At 56.0% G+C, this 17355-nt stretch overlaps 3 protein-coding genes across 3 annotated transcripts; all 3 read right to left on the bottom strand.

Annotated features, from left to right (window-relative positions):
• Nucleotides 1–2727: 2727 nt before the first annotated feature.
• On the bottom strand, nt 2728–4421 carry LOC132480199 (metallothionein-1E-like). Its single transcript, XM_060084178.1, has 3 exons — nt 4287–4421; nt 3525–3590; nt 2728–2819 (listed from the first exon to the last, which is right to left on the bottom strand). Exons 1-3 carry the CDS (start codon nt 4312–4314, stop codon nt 2728–2730), a joined length of 186 nt encoding a protein of 61 aa, XP_059940161.1. The 5' UTR covers nt 4315–4421.
• A 2980-nt stretch (nt 4422–7401) lies between these two features.
• LOC132479996 (metallothionein-1E-like) lies at nt 7402–8995 on the bottom strand. Its single transcript, XM_060083799.1, has 3 exons — nt 8839–8995; nt 8198–8263; nt 7402–7493 (listed from the first exon to the last, which is right to left on the bottom strand). The coding sequence occupies exons 1-3, from the start codon at nt 8864–8866 to the stop codon at nt 7402–7404; spliced, it is 186 nt and encodes a 61-aa protein (XP_059939782.1). The 5' UTR covers nt 8867–8995.
• Nucleotides 8996–12751: 3756 nt separating this feature from the next.
• Nucleotides 12752–14445, bottom strand: LOC132480031 (metallothionein-1E). The gene is made up of 3 exons (XM_060083870.1): nt 14311–14445; nt 13549–13614; nt 12752–12843 (listed from the first exon to the last, which is right to left on the bottom strand). The coding sequence occupies exons 1-3, from the start codon at nt 14336–14338 to the stop codon at nt 12752–12754; spliced, it is 186 nt and encodes a 61-aa protein (XP_059939853.1). The 5' UTR covers nt 14339–14445.
• Between the last annotated feature and the right edge of the window lie 2910 nt (nt 14446–17355).

A 17355-nucleotide genomic window follows, 5' to 3' on the forward strand; every position in this document is an offset into this window, starting at 1 on the left:
CTCAGCCCGTCTCTACCATGTCCAGCTCAATCCTGGGGGCGACCAGAGTGACAGAATAGGAATGGATTTATGACTTTGTGGCTACCTTCTGACTCTCTCCTTCAGTAGTGTTCAAGAGGTTTCTTTTGGTATAACATATTTCGGAAAATCGCTGAAAAGAAAATGGTCAGGAAATCCGGATGCAGGCGACAGCAGAAATGGCAGGATCCTTCTGTATGTGTCAGGAGGACGGCGACTGTGTGACTCACGGCTTTCTACTTGTAGTGTCAACGGCTCTTGGCGGGAAGGCCGGATAACCCTCTCAGGGGAACTGGTCCCAGGCTCACAGGGTTGATGAGGACGGCCCAGAGCACAGAGCTAAACACACCATCCTTGCTTGCGTGTCTGGAAGGAGGACAATGTCTCCTAGGCTAATGATAACACATAAATAAAGAGATAAATAAGTGAATCGGTGATCCGATGGATTTACTCACTGAGTGCCCAGTAGGTTCTGACCTTCTTTGCGTGTATTCAATTCTGTAATCCCGAGAGCCAGACACTATTATTTTGCCCTTTAGAGCAGAGGAGACTGAGCCAGAGAGAGGTTATGTCACAGGGCTGTATGTGACACAGGTGGGACTGGCCCTCCTGCAGGCTGACTGCAGCCCCCCGCCCAACCGGACACCATGTCATCCCATGAAAGGTGAGAACACGGAACACCTGGCACAGCGGCGGCAGTGGGAAGGCCCTGAGCTGGCAGGCAGAGCCCTCTGCACAGCTCTGTGGCCTCTCTGGGCTTCAGCCTCCCACCTCTGCAGCCAGGAGCGCAGCTGGACTGTCTCCGAAGACCCTTGCAGCCCTGAAAAAGGAGAGGCCGGATTCCGCCTCCAGTGATGTCATGACCGGCACCCTGTGGCCGGGAGGTGGGACAGCTGTGGTGTAGGCGCCGTCCTCTGAGTACAGGCTGTGTGCCCTTGGGTAAGTTGCTTAACCTCTCTGCAATTGGCACCCTCACTCCAGACCTTGCAGGTTCACTGAGCCTGTGCAAATGCTGTGGCGGTGCCTCGTTCCATGGGGCTTGTTGGAGAACCTCCCCACGCCCTCTGGCACCGGATAAGCAAGGTTCCTATCCATCTGTGCCCTCACCATGAGCTTGCTTGCAAACCAGGGAGCCTTTCTCCAGGAGCTTGTTGGGAGCTCAAGGATTCTCTGTGCACAAATGTCAGTGTGGAGAGAGCGATCATAAAGGACACCGTTCGGGAAGCCCGAGCTAGGAGCCGGGCCACTATCTGGCTTATTCCCCCTCATTGAAATTAATCTTTTTTATCGAAAGGAGGAAATGAAATCTCCGAGAGTATCAGTGACTTGCCAGGTCAGGAAGTGGCTTGCTGGCTGTGATCCCGAGTGCCTGACACCAACACCCACGCACGCAGAACGGGCCGGCTCCTGAAATGCCCCCCTTCACACAAGGCACCTGTGGGCAATCTTGCTCCTGACTTCTGAGCCACGTGTCTCCTCTTTCTCTCCGAGTGCCCATCAACTAGGCGTTCCCTCCCCAGACCGCCAGGGGGCGCAACACCTGAAATATATTACCTGTTCCCTCAGCACACACTTCTTGCTAATAAACAGCACCAGGCCCTCCGCACTGCAGCACCACCATCACTCTGCAGAGGAACACGTGAAGTCCTTCTTCTGAAAGCAAGTCTCAGGGAAACAGCTGGGAAATTCCCACCAAATTCAAGTCACTATCGGGGTGTCAAGTAGCCACGGGCTGCATTTGAGGGAAGGGAAGATGTCAGCCTGATCTAGGGAGGAACTTGCGAAGACTCAGAGCCAAGGCCCTGCAGGGAGCTGTCACGGGTGGCGAGTGTCCTGTCAGTAGCCCTGGGCAAGCCAAGACTGATGTTCCCTGTGGGGAGGCAGGGGGCAGAGCTGCTCCAGGCGTGTGTGGTCCGCACAGTGGGGCGTCTGTGAAGCGTTCCCAGGACTCGAGCACACCTTCAATGTAAGTGCAGCATATGAAAGCGTCCAGCTTTCAGAATTGCTCCTCCACGTATGAAGGTGATTTGACGTGTTGAAGGGAAAAATGGGTGTCACATATCGTGTCCTTTTCTATTTTATCTCAGCGATTCTTTTTACTGACCAGGGTTAAAACGGTGGCAGAAAATACAAATAGGTCTTTCCAGGGTGTTTTAGACGCCAGTCGCGTGTAGAAGTCAAACAAGAGGGGTGTGGGATTCCATCCCCTCTGGGTACTTTTCCAGGCTCTCATCACCGAGGACTGAGTTTGGCAGGGGCCCCCAGAGAAGGAAAATGAGAAATGGACAACGTTCTCTGCAATCCATACTCGTAAGGGGAATAGAGGGAGTGTGTCCTCTGTGTGTCCAGTGCCCTATGTCATCTGGCGAGGCTTTCATTTGGAGCTGAGAAACTGAAGCTCAACTTAACCTAAGGGGCTAAGACGCTCCGTGTGCGTGTTTTGGGGGGTGGGGGGGGTACTCTTTGGTCCAGAGCCGAGGTCTCTGCACGTCCAGTCCAGTTCCCCACGCCAGCCCTGATGGGCACGGCGTCTCTTTGTTCAAGACAGAAGAAGGAAGACAGAGCCAGAATAAAGTCAACAACTTTTATTACAACTCACATATTTCATAGAAAAAGGAATGTAGCGTCAGGTCCGCTTGTATGAAAAACGGTAAAATGCAGGTTTGTCCTGGTTGCCCTGTTGACACCTGGGGCAGGCTCTCCGCGACATCAGGCACAGCAGCTGCACTTGTCCGAGGCCCCTTTGCAGACGCAGCCCTGGGCACACTTGGCGCAGCCCACGGGGCAGCAGGAGCAGCAGCCTGGGGAGGCAAGGGCAGCGTGCAGTCGGACCACACGTTGTCCGCACCCACCCTTCCCAACAGCAGGCCTGGCCCAGCCGCCCTCAGGCCCAGACCCTGAGTTTACGACGGTGTCCTCTGTCCTGAGAGAATTGCTGTCAGGCACTAGGTTCAGGTTGCCTGCCCCATCTGTGCCCAGGACAGGGCACAGCGCCTTGGAGAGACACTGAGCAGGGCCTCTGGGGACAAGACAAAGCCAGCCCCCAGCACCACCAGTGATGTGAGCCACGTCCTCAGGATCAAAGTGGAGGCAAACCCCTCACAGAGCAGCTCCCGCTCGGGGTAGGGAGGCTCTGGGCTGCTTCGACAGGAAGGGGCTGCACCAGGTCCGAGAAGCCACACAGGGTCACTCGTTCATTTCCCTACAGTGCTTCAGTCCCTGGGAGGATTCAGAAGCGTGACTCAGGAGGGAGGAGGACTAGTTCTAGTGACAGGTCTAAGGTCGTTGGTCGGTGACCCGTCTGGGCCTCAGTCTCCCTGTTCTCTAGTGCGCGCCTGGGTCTCGGTCATGTCGAAGGTGATTCCAGCTCTGATTGGGAATCCCTTCCTGGTGAGGGGGGTGCCGGGGAGTTTGGTCCCTGTCCTGCTCCTGCCTGCTGAGCTCTGGGCTCCCTCCTCGCACTCAGCCCACACCCCGCATTGCCAGAGAAGGCCCCGCACACTCACTCTTCTTGCAGGAGGTGCATCTGCAGGCCTTGCAGGTGCAGTAGCCAGCGCAGCTGCAGGAGCCGCCTGCCAGGAAGGGAAAGGCCAGCAGTGAGCAGGAGCTACAGCAGACGGTCAGCAATGCCTCCCTGAGCCCTCCTCCTCCGTCAGGACCCAGTCCTGGGAGCTCGTGTCCACTCAGGCGGATAGAGAAGCCCCAGCTCGTCTCTTCTGGTCCAAGGAGAGTAGGTCCCCTCCTGATGGGACTCCACAGGGAAGGTCCCAGGCTCCAGACCCAGCCCAGGCTGACTGGGGCTGGGGGCCAGGGCCCATGGCCTGAACCCCAAAGAGGCAGTGTCCCCTCCTCCCATCCAGTCCTGGCAGGTCCGAGGCCTCCTCCAAACCCTGGGTCTAGCAATTCCGTGACCTGCTGGGTGACCTCAACAAAGGCAGTCTTGAGCCTCTGTACTCCCCATTCAAAAATAGAGGCTGGAAATCGCTGGCGATCTAGTGGTTAGGGGACAGCGCTCTCGCTTCCTAGTGTCTGGGTTCCGTCCCTGGTCAGGGAACTAAGCTCCCACAAGCTGAGTGGTACAGCCAAAAAACAAAACAAAAAATAGGTTAAAAAAATGCTGTCGCTGCCCTGGCTGGGAAGAAAGCACTGGGTGAACCGCGGCCGTCCACTTGTGCTCGAATGGAAACTTCTTCCTCATCTAACCCCAGGGACACTGTGTCCTGGGCTGAGAAGCGGGCATGCAAGGCCCAGAGCCAGGGGTTCCTTACCAGTGGGGCAGGAGCAGTTGGGGTCCATTTGGAGCCAAGGCGAGGCCGGGGGTCGAAAGCAAGCGGCCAAGAGGCCCGTGAGCTGGTGGGAGGCGTGTGGAGCCTAGGAGCCTGCTTGCAGTGTTTGTACCCAGAGGAGGCGGCCCGGGCGCAGAGGTCCCACCCCCTCCTTGCACCCGCCCCGCGGATCTGCGCCCGCCCCGCCCGCAGCGCCCGGGGCCCGGCTGTGAGCAACCCTTGGGGCCGAGACAGGATTCTCCCAGGGTACGTGGGTCCGCTCTGCGCACGGAGAGCCGTCTTTGGTGCCTGCTCGCCGGTAGGGACTGTTTGCCGGGAGGTGCGCGGTGTCCTAGCCTCCCTGTCCGCCCCTCCCGATTTTCCCGAGGGCGGCAGCCACCTTGTTCCGGGATTTTCCAGCAACCCAGCCTCTGTATCCTCGCTGTCTTCCCCACCACCGGCCCCCGCGCTGTTGTCTTCAGGTTCCCCCTTTCCGGAGCCCGTGTGCAACCCTAGTCTCGCGCTCCCGTCCCAGGCATGGCTGGATCCTGGGAGTTGTGTGCAGAGGGCGGCGGTGGATGTGACCTTCACCACCAATCCTCCGACTCCCTCTTCCCCCACCATTTCCTGTCCTGGTCCCCACGATGGTCCTTAGGCAGCGCTTCTCTAACGTTTCTCCGTAAGAGCACCGCGACCAACTCAGGCCTCTGCCTCCCATCCTTCCTTCTTTTCTGCACTACTGAATGGATGGGTGGGCACACTTGTCCCTGTGCTCCTGGCCTAAACTTGGCAGGGGATTTCCTGATCCTAGCCAGTCCACCCTGCACCAGGATGGAGGTTCCCAAAGGATGAGATCCCACCCCGTGGAAGGGATCATTGTAAGTGATGGGCAGACCTGGCATTAAAGAGCACAGCATGAAGAGTGGTTATTTCCCTTTCAGTATTCGGCAGTGGGAAGGGCACTGAGCAGGCAGTCACATCCCTCTGCATAGCTCTGTGACCTCTCTGGACTTTAGTCTCCCATCTCTGCAGCCAGAAGCACAACTAGACTGTCTGAAAGGACACTTCCAGCTCTGAATAATGATAGGCAGGACTCAGCCTTCAGTGACCTCCTAATCGGCGACCTTTGGCAAGGAGGTGAGACAGCCTTGCTATAGCTTCAGACCTCTGAATATGGTCTGTGTGCCCTTAGGCAGGTTGCTGAAACTCTGGGTAGCTGGCGCAATCCTTCCAGCCCCTGCAGGTTCACTGTGTTACTGGTTCAATATAGATCAAGTGATAGGGAGGGTGGGCATTGATTTTGTGTTCCTCCAAATGGTGTGGCAGCATCTTATTCTAGGGGGGCTATTGCAGGGCATGCGCACTCCCCCTGCCAGTGAATCAGTAAACTTGCAATCAAACCTTAACCTCCTGCCTAGAGTCATGCTTGCAACACCATGAGCCTTTCCCCAAGAGCTTGTTGGAATTCATCAAAATTGTGTCCCAGGAAAGTCACTGTGAACAGAAGCAGCCTAATAGACACTGTTTATAAAGCCCTAGTGAGGAGCTAGGCCACTCTCAATACCACACAGGGATATCATCTCCTTTTTATAGGACATGGAGACTTAGAGAGGTCGAGCGACTCATTTAGGATACGCGGCTGGTAAGTGCCACTGTGGTCTGTGAACCAAGACTGCCTGACACCAGCACCCGTGCACCCAGCACAGGCTGGCTCCTGAAATCCCCTCTTCACACAGGACACCTGTGGGTGAGTGCGGTCCTGACTCTTGGGCCACGTGACTCGTCTTTCTCTTTGACTTTCCATCAAATAGCAAATCCCTCCAGAAGTTGTCAGGAGGACCAGCTCTCGCCATTATTTACAGGTCACTCAGCGCCTCACTCCTTCCTAATAAATACCACCACCACGTTGTAAATGCAGAATCTGACACTACCCTGCACAGGCAGACATGAAGTCCTTCATGTGGAACCAGTTTCCAGGTACTCTGCCTCTTGTTGGGAAATGGCTGGGCATTACCTACAAATTCCTAGTCACTTTGCTGCTTTCCAGTAGCCAAGGGCTGGATTTTGAAGGCAGCGTTCAGCCTGACCTAAAGGAACTTCCAAAGATTCAGAGCCAACTCACCGCAGGGAGCTCTCAGGGGTAGCAGGTGTCCTCTCACTGGCACTGGGCCAGCCGAGACGGATGTCCCCTGTGGGGATGGTGGGAAGAGCTACTTCAGGTGTGGGTGATCCACACAGTGGGGCGTTTGAAAGTGTTTTCCGTGTTCAACATACTCCTTTGATGAACTCATGGTTTTTTTTTAATGATTGAAGTATGGCTGATTTACAATATTGTGTTAGTTTCAGGTGAACAAACATGTTTTTACTTTTTAAATTTTTCCTGTATTACTCTGATCCTCATACATTTATTCAAATTTATTGAATCAAAAATTGGGTTTTGTATTTTGTGTCCTTTGAAATTTTTCTTAGTAGTTCACTTAATTTTATTTTACCAAAGTTTAGGTTTGTGAAGTTAGAAAATAAAAACCACAGCTAGAAAATTCACACATCTTTCAGTGCAGGGAGTTTGAGACTTCCAGGTAGGGATTCAGGTAACTGGAGGTGTGATTCCAACTTCTTTAGAGTCTATGAAGCCTAAGATCTATGAGGAAGATCTATGAGTGAAGTTAGCCAGGGAAATCAGAGGATGGGAAATGAGGCATTGAGAAGTCACCAACCCTTGCCATGCCACGAACCCTTGCCATGAGAATGGAGGGGACCTTGTATCTGCTCAACACCCTTAGAGCATCTGGTCTAATGCTCTTCCATTGTACGGAAGATGAACCCAGTGAGGGAGTGTGGCTTGTCTTAGGCACTCAGTTTGTTAGGGACTCACATTTTGTTCCAGTACCCAAGTCTCTGCACTTCTCATCCAGTCTCCTACACCAGCCCTGGATGGCACAAAAGCCCTTATTCCCAATGCACAGAAAAAAGAGCCGAGTCGGAAGAGTGTCAACAACTTTTATTACAACTCACATATTTCATAGGAAAGGGAATGTAGCAATCAAGTCAGAGTTGTAGAAAAACACAGGTCGGCCCGTGGTCCTCCATTGACACCTGGGGCAGGCTCTCCGCGACATCAGGCACAGCAGCTGCACTTGTCCGAGGCCCCTTTGCAGACGCAGCCCTGGGCACACTTGGCGCAGCCCACGGGGCAGCAGGAGCAGCAGCCTGGGGAGGCAAGGGCAGCGTGCAGTCGGACCACGCGTTGTCCGCACCCACCCTTCCCAACAGCAGGCCTGGCCCAGCCGCCCTCAGGCCCAGACCCTGAGTTTACGACGGTGTCCTCTGTCCTGAGAGAATTGCTCTCAGACACTAGGTTCAGGTTGCCTGCCCCATCTGTGCCCAGGACAGGGCACAGCGCCTTGGACAGACAGTGAGCAGGGCCTCTGGGGCAAGAGAAAGCCGGCCCCCAGCACCACCAGTGATGTGAGCCACGTCCTCAGGATCAAAGTGGAGGCAAACCCCTCACAGAGTAGCTCCCGCTCGGGATAGGGAAGCTCTGGGTTGCTTCGACAGGAAGGGGCTGCACCAGGTCCGAGAAGCCACACACGGTCGCTCGCTCATGTCCCTACAGTGCTTCAGTCCCTGGGAGGATTCAGAAGCGTGCCTCAGGAGGCAGGAGGACTAGTTCTAGTGACAGGTCTGAGGTTGTTGGTTGGTGACCCGTCTGGGCCTCAGTCTCCCTGTTCTCTAGTGCGCGCCTGGGTCTCGGTCATGTCGAAGGTGATTCCAGCTCTGATTGGGAATCCCTTCCTGGTGAGGGGGGTGCCGGGAAGTTTGGTCCCTGTCCTGCTCCTGCCTGCTGAGCTCTGGGCTCCCTCCTCGCACTCAGCCCACACCCCGCATTGCCAGAGAAGGCCCCGCACACTCACTCTTCTTGCAGGAGGTGCATCTGCAGGCCTTGCAGGTGCAGGAGCCAGCGCAGCTGCAGGAGCCGCCTGCCAGGAAGGGAAAGGCCAGCAGTGAGCAGGGAGAGGGATGCAGGAGCTACAGCAGACGGTCAGCAATGCCTCCCTGAGCCCTCCTCCTCCGTCAGGACCCAGTCCTGGGAGCTCGTGTCCACTCAGGCGGATAGAGAAGCCCCAGCTCGTCTCTTCTGGTCCAAGGAGAGTAGGTCCCCTCCTGATGGGACTCCACAGGGAAGGTCCCAGGCTCCAGACCCAGCCCAGGCTGACTGGGGCTGGGGGCCAGGGCCCATGGCCTGAACCCCAAAGAGGCAGTGTCCCCTCCTCCCATCCAGTCCTGGCAGCTCCGAGGCCTCCTCCAAACACGGGGTCCCGGTCTAGCAATCCCCTGACCAGCTGGGTGACCTCAAGAAGGACAGCCTGGAGCCTCCGTGCCCTCAGTGTCAACAGAGAGGCAAAGGGAGACTGACATGCTCCCAGGGGCCTGGCTACCAAGAAAGCCCCGGACCCGTGACAGGAGTCCTCCTGAGCTCAAACTCAAAACCCTCCCTTGTCGTCCTGTGCCTGGGAAGGGGGCATCCTAAGGCTCAAAGCCAGGGCTCCCTTACCAGTGGGGCAGGAGCACTTGGGGTCCATCTGGAGGAGAAGTGAGGCCCGAGGTCCAAAGCAAGGGGCGAAGCGGCTGCACGGGTCCGGTGGGGGCCGTGTGGGAGCGAGGAGCCCGGGGGCTCAGTTATAGGCCGAGGAGGCGGCCCGGGCGCAGAGGCCCCGCCCCCGCCTTGCACGCGCCCCGCGGATCCGCGCCCGCGCCCGGGCCCGCGCCCGCGCCGTCCGCAGCGCCCTCAGCGCCCTGGGCCGGGCTGTGAGCAACAGGCGGGGCCGAGCGCACGATTCCACTTCGGGGCCGGCTGGAGCGGAGGAACCGGGTGCCGTGCGGTAAGCGGTGTCCCAGCCCCCTGGCCGCCCCTTCCCAATGTGCCCGACGGGAGCAGCCACCCTGTTGGCGGGTTGCGCAGGACTCCAGCTCCCGCGTCCTCCGGTCTTCCCCGCCCCGGGCCCCGCGCCGCCGGCCTGCGGGTCGCCGTTTCCTGCAGCCTGAGAACAGCCCCCGCCTCCCGCTCGTGTCCCTGGCTTGGCTGGAGCCGGGGAGCGGTGTCAGAGACGGCAGGCGGCTGTGACCCTCAGCACCGTTTCGCCCAGCCCATGTGTCCCCAGGCGTTGCCAGCCCCGGTCCCCACCACGGTCCTTTGGAAGCATGTTTCCGGTACCGTCTCCTGGAACCGCAGCGCGGTGAACATTGCCTTCAGCCGCTAGTCCTCCTCACTTGTGTTTTCCTTTCCTGAAGGGATCATGGCTCATTTCCGCGGGGGCTTCTTTGCCTCAACTTTCCAGGGGGGCTCCTCACTGTAGCCAGTCCACCCCACGCCAGGGTGGAGGTTCCCCAATCATGGGATGCTCCCCAGGGATGGCGTCATTGTAAGTGATAGGCAGACCTGGCGTTAAATAACAAAGCGAGACAAGTGGATAGTTCCCTTTGAGTAGTCCCGACAGTTACTCACCGTGGAGTCCAGGCCAAGCCTTGTTCATCACTTTTGCTCTTTGAACTGTCACACCAACCGGGAAGGGAGATCCTAGTCAGGAGCCCGTTTCCCAAAGGCCAAACTACCTACAGTACAAGGAGGCTCCGGAGGCAGGCACACGGTGCTGGGGAGTGGTGCCCTGCTTCTGTGCTTTGGTCGCTTCGCAGCTGAGAGAGGGAGTCGGTGAGAAAGCTCCCCTTTGGCCCAGAGCTGTGTCCTCAGCCCGTCTCTACCATGTCCAGCTCAATCCTGGGGGCGACCAGAGTGACAGAATAGGAATGGATTTATGACTTTGTGGCTACCTTCTGACTCTCTCCTTCAGTAGTGTTCAAGAGGTTTCTTTTGGTATAACGTATTTCGGAAAATCGCTGAAAAGAAAATGGTCAGGAAATCCGGATGCAGGTGACAGCAGAAATGGCAGGATCTTTTTGTATGTGTCAGGAGGACGGCGACTGTGTGACTCACGGCTTTCTACTTGTAGTGTCAACGGCTCTTGGCGGGAAGGCCGGATAACCCTCTCAGGGGAACTGGTCCCAGGCTCACAGGGTTGATGAGGACGGCCCAGAGCACAGAGCTAAACACACCATCCTTGCTTGCGTGTCTGGAAGGAGGACAATGTCTCCTAGGCTAATGATAACACATAAATAAAGAGATAAATAAGTGAATCGGTGATCCGATGGATTTACTCACTGAGTGCCCAGTAGGTTCTGACCTTCTTTGCGTGTATTCAATTCTGTAATCCCGAGAGCCAGACACTATTATTTTGCCCTTTAGAGCAGAGGAGACTGAGCCAGAGAGAGGTTATGTCACAGGGCTGTATGTGACACAGGTGGGACTGGCCCTCCTGCAGGCTGACTGCAGCCCCCCGCCCAACCGGACACCATGTCATCCCATGAAAGGTGAGAACACGGAACACCTGGCACAGCGGCGGCAGTGGGAAGGCCCTGAGCTGGCAGGCAGAGCCCTCTGCACAGCTCTGTGGCCTCTCTGGGCTTCAGCCTCCCACCTCTGCAGCCAGGAGCGCAGCTGGACTGTCTCCGAAGACCCTTGCAGCCCTGAAAAAGGAGAGGCCGGATTCCGCCTCCAGTGATGTCATGACCGGCACCCTGTGGCCGGGAGGTGGGACAGCTGTGGTGTAGGCGCCGTCCTCTGAGTACAGGCTGTGTGCCCTTGGGTAAGTTGCTTAACCTCTCTGCAATTGGCACCCTCACTCCAGACCTTGCAGGTTCACTGAGCCTGTGCAAATGCTGTGGCGGTGCCTCGTTCCATGGGGCTTGTTGGAGAACCTCCCCACGCCCTCTGGCACCGGATAAGCAAGGTTCCTATCCATCTGTGCCCTCACCATGAGCTTGCTTGCAAACCAGGGAGCCTTTCTCCAGGAGCTTGTTGGGAGCTCAAGGATTCTCTGTGCACAAATGTCAGTGTGGAGAGAGCGATCATAAAGGACACCGTTGGGGAAGCCCGAGCTAGGAGCCGGGCCACTATCTGGCTTATTCCCCCTCATTGAAATTAATCTTTTTTATCGAAAGGAGGAAATGAAATCTCCGAGAGTATCAGTGACTTGCCAGGTCAGGAAGTGGCTTGCTGGCTGTGATCCCGAGTGCCTGACACCAACACCCACGCACGCAGAACGGGCCGGCTCCTGAAATGCCCCCCTTCACACAGGGCACCTGTGGGCAATCTTGCTCCTGACTTCTGAGCCACGTGTCTCCTCTTTCTCTCCGAGTGCCCATCAACTAGGCGTTCCCTCCCCAGACCGCCAGGGGGCGCAACACCTGAAATATATTACCTGTTCCCTCAGCACACACTTCTTGCTAATAAACAGCACCAGGCCCTCCGCACTGCAGCACCACCATCACTCTGCAGAGGAACACGTGAAGTCCTTCTTCTGAAAGCAAGTCTCAGGGAAACAGCTGGGAAATTCCCACCAAATTCAAGTCACTATCGGGGTGTCAAGTAGCCACGGGCTGCATTTGAGGGAAGGGAAGATGTCAGCCTGATCTAGGGAGGAACTTGCGAAGACTCAGAGCCAAGGCCCTGCAGGGAGCTGTCACGGGTGGCGAGTGTCCTGTCAGTAGCCCTGGGCAAGCCAAGACTGATGTTCCCTGTGGGGAGGCAGGGGGCAGAGCTGCTCCAGGCGTGTGTGGTCCGCACAGTGGGGCGTCTGTGAAGCGTTCCCAGGACTCGAGCACACCTTCAATGTAAGTGCAGCATATGAAAGCGTCCAGCTTTCAGAATTGCTCCTCCACGTATGAAGGTGATTTGACGTGTTGAAGGGAAAAATGGGTGTCACATATCGTGTCCTTTTCTATTTTATCTCAGCGATTCTTTTTACTGACCAGGGTTAAAACGGTGGCAGAAAATACAAATAGGTCTTTCCAGGGTGTTTTAGACGCCAGTCGCATGTAGAAGTCAAACGAGGGGTGTGGGATTCCATCCCCTCTGGGTACTTTTCCAGGCTCTCATCACCGAGGACTGAGTTTGGCAGGGGCCCCCAGAGAAGGAAAATGAGAAATGGACAACGTTCTCTGCAATCCATACTCGTAAGGGGAATAGAGGGAGTGTGTCCTCTGTGTGTCCAGTGCCCTATGTCATCTGGCGAGGCTTTCATTTGGAGCTGAGAAACTGAAGCTCAACTTAACCTAAGGGGCTAAGACGCTCCGTGTGCGTGTTTTGGGGGGTGGGGGGGTACTCTTTGGTCCAGAGCCGAGGTCTCTGCACGTCCAGTCCAGTTCCCCACGCCAGCCCTGATGGGCACGGCGTCTCTTTGTTCAAGACAGAAGAAGGAAGACAGAGCCAGAATAAAGTCAACAACTTTTATTACAACTCACATATTTCATAGAAAAAGGAATGTAGCGTCAGGTCCGCTTGTATGAAAAACGGTAAAATGCAGGTTTGACCTGGTTGCCCTGTTGACACCTGGGGCAGGCTCTCCGCGACATCAGGCACAGCAGCTGCACTTGTCCGAGGCCCCTTTGCAGACGCAGCCCTGGGCACACTTGGCGCAGCCCACGGGGCAGCAGGAGCAGCAGCCTGGGGAGGCAAGGGCAGCGTGCAGTCGGACCACGCGTTGTCCGCACCCACCCTTCCCAACAGCAGGCCTGGCCCAGCCGCCCTCAGGCCCAGACCCTGAGTTTACGACGGTGTCCTCTGTCCTGAGAGAATTGCTCTCGGGCACTAGGTTCAGGTTGCCTGCCCCATCTGTGCCCAGGACAGGGCACAGCGCCTTGGAGAGACACTGAGCAGGGCCTCTGGGGACAAGACAAAGCCAGCCCCCAGCACCACCAGTGATGTGAGCCACGTCCTCAGGATCAAAGTGGAGGCAAACCCCTCACAGAGCAGCTCCCGCTCGGGGTAGGGAGGCTCTGGGCTGCTTCGACAGGAAGGGGCTGCACCAGGTCCGAGAAGCCACACAGGGTCACTCGTTCATTTCCCTACAGTGCTTCAGTCCCTGGGAGGATTCAGAAGCGTGACTCAGGAGGGAGGAGGACTAGTTCTAGTGACAGGTCTGAGGTCGTTGGTTGGTGACCCGTCTGGGCCTCAGTCTCCCTGTTCTCTAGTGCGCGCCTGGGTCTCGGTCATGTCGAAGGTGATTCCAGCTCTGATTGGGAATCCCTTCCTGGTGAGGGGGGTGCCGGGAAGTTTGGTCCCTGTCCTGCTCCTGCCTGCTGAGCTCTGGGCTCCCTCCTCGCACTCAGCCCACACCCCGCATTGCCAGAGAAGGCCCCGCACACTCACTCTTCTTGCAGGAGGTGCATCTGCAGGCCTTGCAGGTGCAGGAGCCAGCGCAGCTGCAGGAGCCGCCTGCCAGGAAGGGAAAGGCCAGCAGTGAGCAGGAGCTACAGCAGACGGTCAGCAATGCCTCCCTGAGCCCTCCTCCTCCGTCAGGACCCAGTCCTGGGAGCTCGTGTCCACTCAGGCGGATAGAGAAGCCCCAGCTCGTCTCTTCTGGTCCAAGGAGAGTAGGTCCCCTCCTGATGGGACTCCACAGGGAAGGTCCCAGGCTCCAGACCCAGCCCAGGCTGACTGGGGCTGGGGGCCAGGGCCCATGGCCTGAACCCCAAAGAGGCAGTGTCCCCTCCTCCCATCCAGTCCTGGCAGGTCCGAGGCCTCCTCCAAACCCTGGGTCTAGCAATTCCGTGACCTGCTGGGTGACCTCAACAAAGGCAGTCTTGAGCCTCTGTACTCCCCATTCAAAAATAGAGGCTGGAAATCGCTGGCGATCTAGTGGTTAGGGGACAGCGCTCTCGCTTCCTAGTGTCTGGGTTCCGTCCCTGGTCAGGGAACTAAGCTCCCACAAGCTGAGTGGTACAGCCAAAAAACAAAACAAAAAATAGGTTAAAAAAATGCTGTCGCTGCCCTGGCTGGGAAGAAAGCACTGGGTGAACCGCGGCCGTCCACTTGGGCTCGAATGGAAACTTCTTCCTCATCTAACCCCAGGGACACTGTGTCCTGGGCTGAGAAGCGGGCATCCAAGGCCCAGAGCCAGGGGTTCCTTACCAGTGGGGCAGGAGCAGTTGGGGTCCATTTGGAGCCAAGGCGAGGCCGGGGGTCGAAAGCAAGCGGCCAAGAGGCCCGTGAGCTGGTGGGAGGCGTGTGGAGCCTAGGAGCCTGCTTGCAGTGTTTGTACCCAGAGGAGGCGGCCCGGGCGCAGAGGTCCCACCCCCTCCTTGCACCCGCCCCGCGGATCTGCGCCCGCCCCGCCCGCAGCGCCCGGGGCCCGGCTGTGAGCAACCCTTGGGGCCGAGACAGGATTCTCCCAGGGTACGTGGGTCCGCTCTGCGCACGGAGAGCCGTCTTTGGTGCCTGCTCGCCGGTAGGGACTGTTTGCCGGGAGGTGCGCGGTGTCCTAGCCTCCCTGTCCGCCCCTCCCGATTTTCCCGAGGGCGGCAGCCACCTTGTTCCGGGATTTTCCAGCAACCCAGCCTCTGTATCCTCGCTGTCTTCCCCACCACCGGCCCCCGCGCTGTTGTCTTCAGGTTCCCCCTTTCCGGAGCCCGTGTGCAACCCTAGTCTCGCGCTCCCGTCCCAGGCATGGCTGGATCCTGGGAGTTGTGTGCAGAGGGCGGCGGTGGATGTGACCTTCACCACCAATCCTCCGACTCCCTCTTCCCCCACCATTTCCTGTCCTGGTCCCCACGATGGTCCTTAGGCAGCGCTTCTCTAACGTTTCTCCGTAAGAGCACCGCGACCAACTCAGGCCTCTGCCTCCCATCCTTCCTTCTTTTCTGCACTACTGAATGGATGGGTGGGCACACTTGTCCCTGTGCTCCTGGCCTAAACTTGGCAGGGGATTTCCTGATCCTAGCCAGTCCACCCTGCACCAGGATGGAGGTTCCCAAAGGATGAGATCCCACCCCGTGGAAGGGATCATTGTAAGTGATGGGCAGACCTGGCATTAAAGAGCACAGCATGAAGAGTGGTTATTTCCCTTTCAGTATTCGGCAGTGGGAAGGGCACTGAGCAGGCAGTCACATCCCTCTGCATAGCTCTGTGACCTCTCTGGACTTTAGTCTCCCATCTCTGCAGCCAGAAGCACAACTAGACTGTCTGAAAGGACACTTCCAGCTCTGAATAATGATAGGCAGGACTCAGCCTTCAGTGACCTCCTAATCGGCGACCTTTGGCAAGGAGGTGAGACAGCCTTGCTATAGCTTCAGACCTCTGAATATGGTCTGTGTGCCCTTAGGCAGGTTGCTGAAACTCTGGGTAGCTGGCGCAATCCTTCCAGCCCCTGCAGGTTCACTGTGTTACTGGTTCAATATAGATCAAGTGATAGGGAGGGTGGGCATTGATTTTGTGTTCCTCCAAATGGTGTGGCAGCATCTTATTCTAGGGGGGCTATTGCAGGGCATGCGCACTCCCCCTGCCAGTGAATCAGTAAACTTGCAATCAAACCTTAACCTCCTGCCTAGAGTCATGCTTGCAACACCATGAGCCTTTCCCCAAGAGCTTGTTGGAATTCATCAAAATTGTGTCCCAGGAAAGTCACTGTGAACAGAAGCAGCCTAATAGACACTGTTTATAAAGCCCTAGTGAGGAGCTAGGCCACTCTCAATACCACACAGGGATATCATCTCCTTTTTATAGGACATGGAGACTTAGAGAGGTCGAGCGACTCATTTAGGATATGCGGCTGGTAGGTGCCACTGTGGTCTGTGAACCAAGACTGCCTGACACCAGCACCCGTGCACCCAGCACAGGCTGGCTCCTGAAATCCCCTCTTCACACAGGACACCTGTGGGTGAGTGCGGTCCTGACTCTTGGGCCACGTGACTCGTCTTTCTCTTTGACTTTCCATCAAATAGCAAATCCCTCCAGAAGTTGTCAGGAGGACCAGCTCTCGCCATTATTTACAGGTCACTCAGCGCCTCACTCCTTCCTAATAAATACCACCACCACGTTGTAAATGCAGAATCTGACACTACCCTGCACAGGCAGACATGAAGTCCTTCATGTGGAACCAGTTTCCAGGTACTCTGCCTCTTGTTGGGAAATGGCTGGGCATTACCTACAAATTCCTAGTCACTTTGCTGCTTTCCAGTAGCCAAGGGCTGGATTTTGAAGGCAGCGTTCAGCCTGACCTAAAGGAACTTCCAAAGATTCAGAGCCAACTCACCGCAGGGAGCTCTCAGGGGTAGCAGGTGTCCTCTCACTGGCACTGGGCCAGCCGAGACGGATGTCCCCTGTGGGGATGGTGGGAAGAGCTACTTCAGGTGTGGGTGATCCACACAGTGGGGCGTTTGAAAGTGTTTTCCGTGTTCAACATACTCCTTTGATGAACTCATGGTTTTTTTTTAATGATTGAAGTATGGCTGATTTACAATATTGTGTTAGTTTCAGGTGAACAAACATGTTTTTACTTTTTAAATTTTTCCTGTATTACTCTGATCCTCATACATTTATTCAAATTTATTGAATCAAAAATTGGGTTTTGTATTTTGTGTCCTTTGAAATTTTTCTTAGTAGTTCACTTAATTTTATTTTACCAAAGTTTAGGTTTGTGAAGTTAGAAAATAAAAACCACAGCTAGAAAATTCACACATCTTTCAGTGCAGGGAGTTTGAGACTTCCAGGTAGGGATTCAGGTAACTGGAGGTGTGATTCCAACTTCTTTAGAGTCTATGAAGCCTAAGATCTATGAGGAAGATCTATGAGTGAAGTTAGCCAGGGAAATCAGAGGATGGGAAATGAGGCATTGAGAAGTCACCAACCCTTGCCATGCCACGAACCCTTGCCATGAGAATGGAGGGGACCTTGTATCTGCTCAACACCCTTAGAGCATCTGGTCTAATGCTCTTCCATTGTACGGAAGATGAACCCAGTGAGGGAGTGTGGCTTGTCTTAGGCACTCAGTTTGTTAGGGACTCACATTTTGTTCCAGTACCCAAGTCTCTGCACTTCTCATCCAGTCTCCTACACCAGCCCTGGATGGCACAAAAGCCCTTATTCCCAATGCACAGAAAAAAGAGCCGAGTCGGAAGAGTGTCAACAACTTTTATTACAACTCACATATTTCATAGGAAAGGGAATGTAGCAATCAAG

This window comes from Mesoplodon densirostris, chromosome 19, assembly GCF_025265405.1.
Source record: "Mesoplodon densirostris isolate mMesDen1 chromosome 19, mMesDen1 primary haplotype, whole genome shotgun sequence".
In the NCBI taxonomy this organism is placed as follows: Eukaryota; Metazoa; Chordata; class Mammalia; order Artiodactyla; family Ziphiidae; genus Mesoplodon; species Mesoplodon densirostris.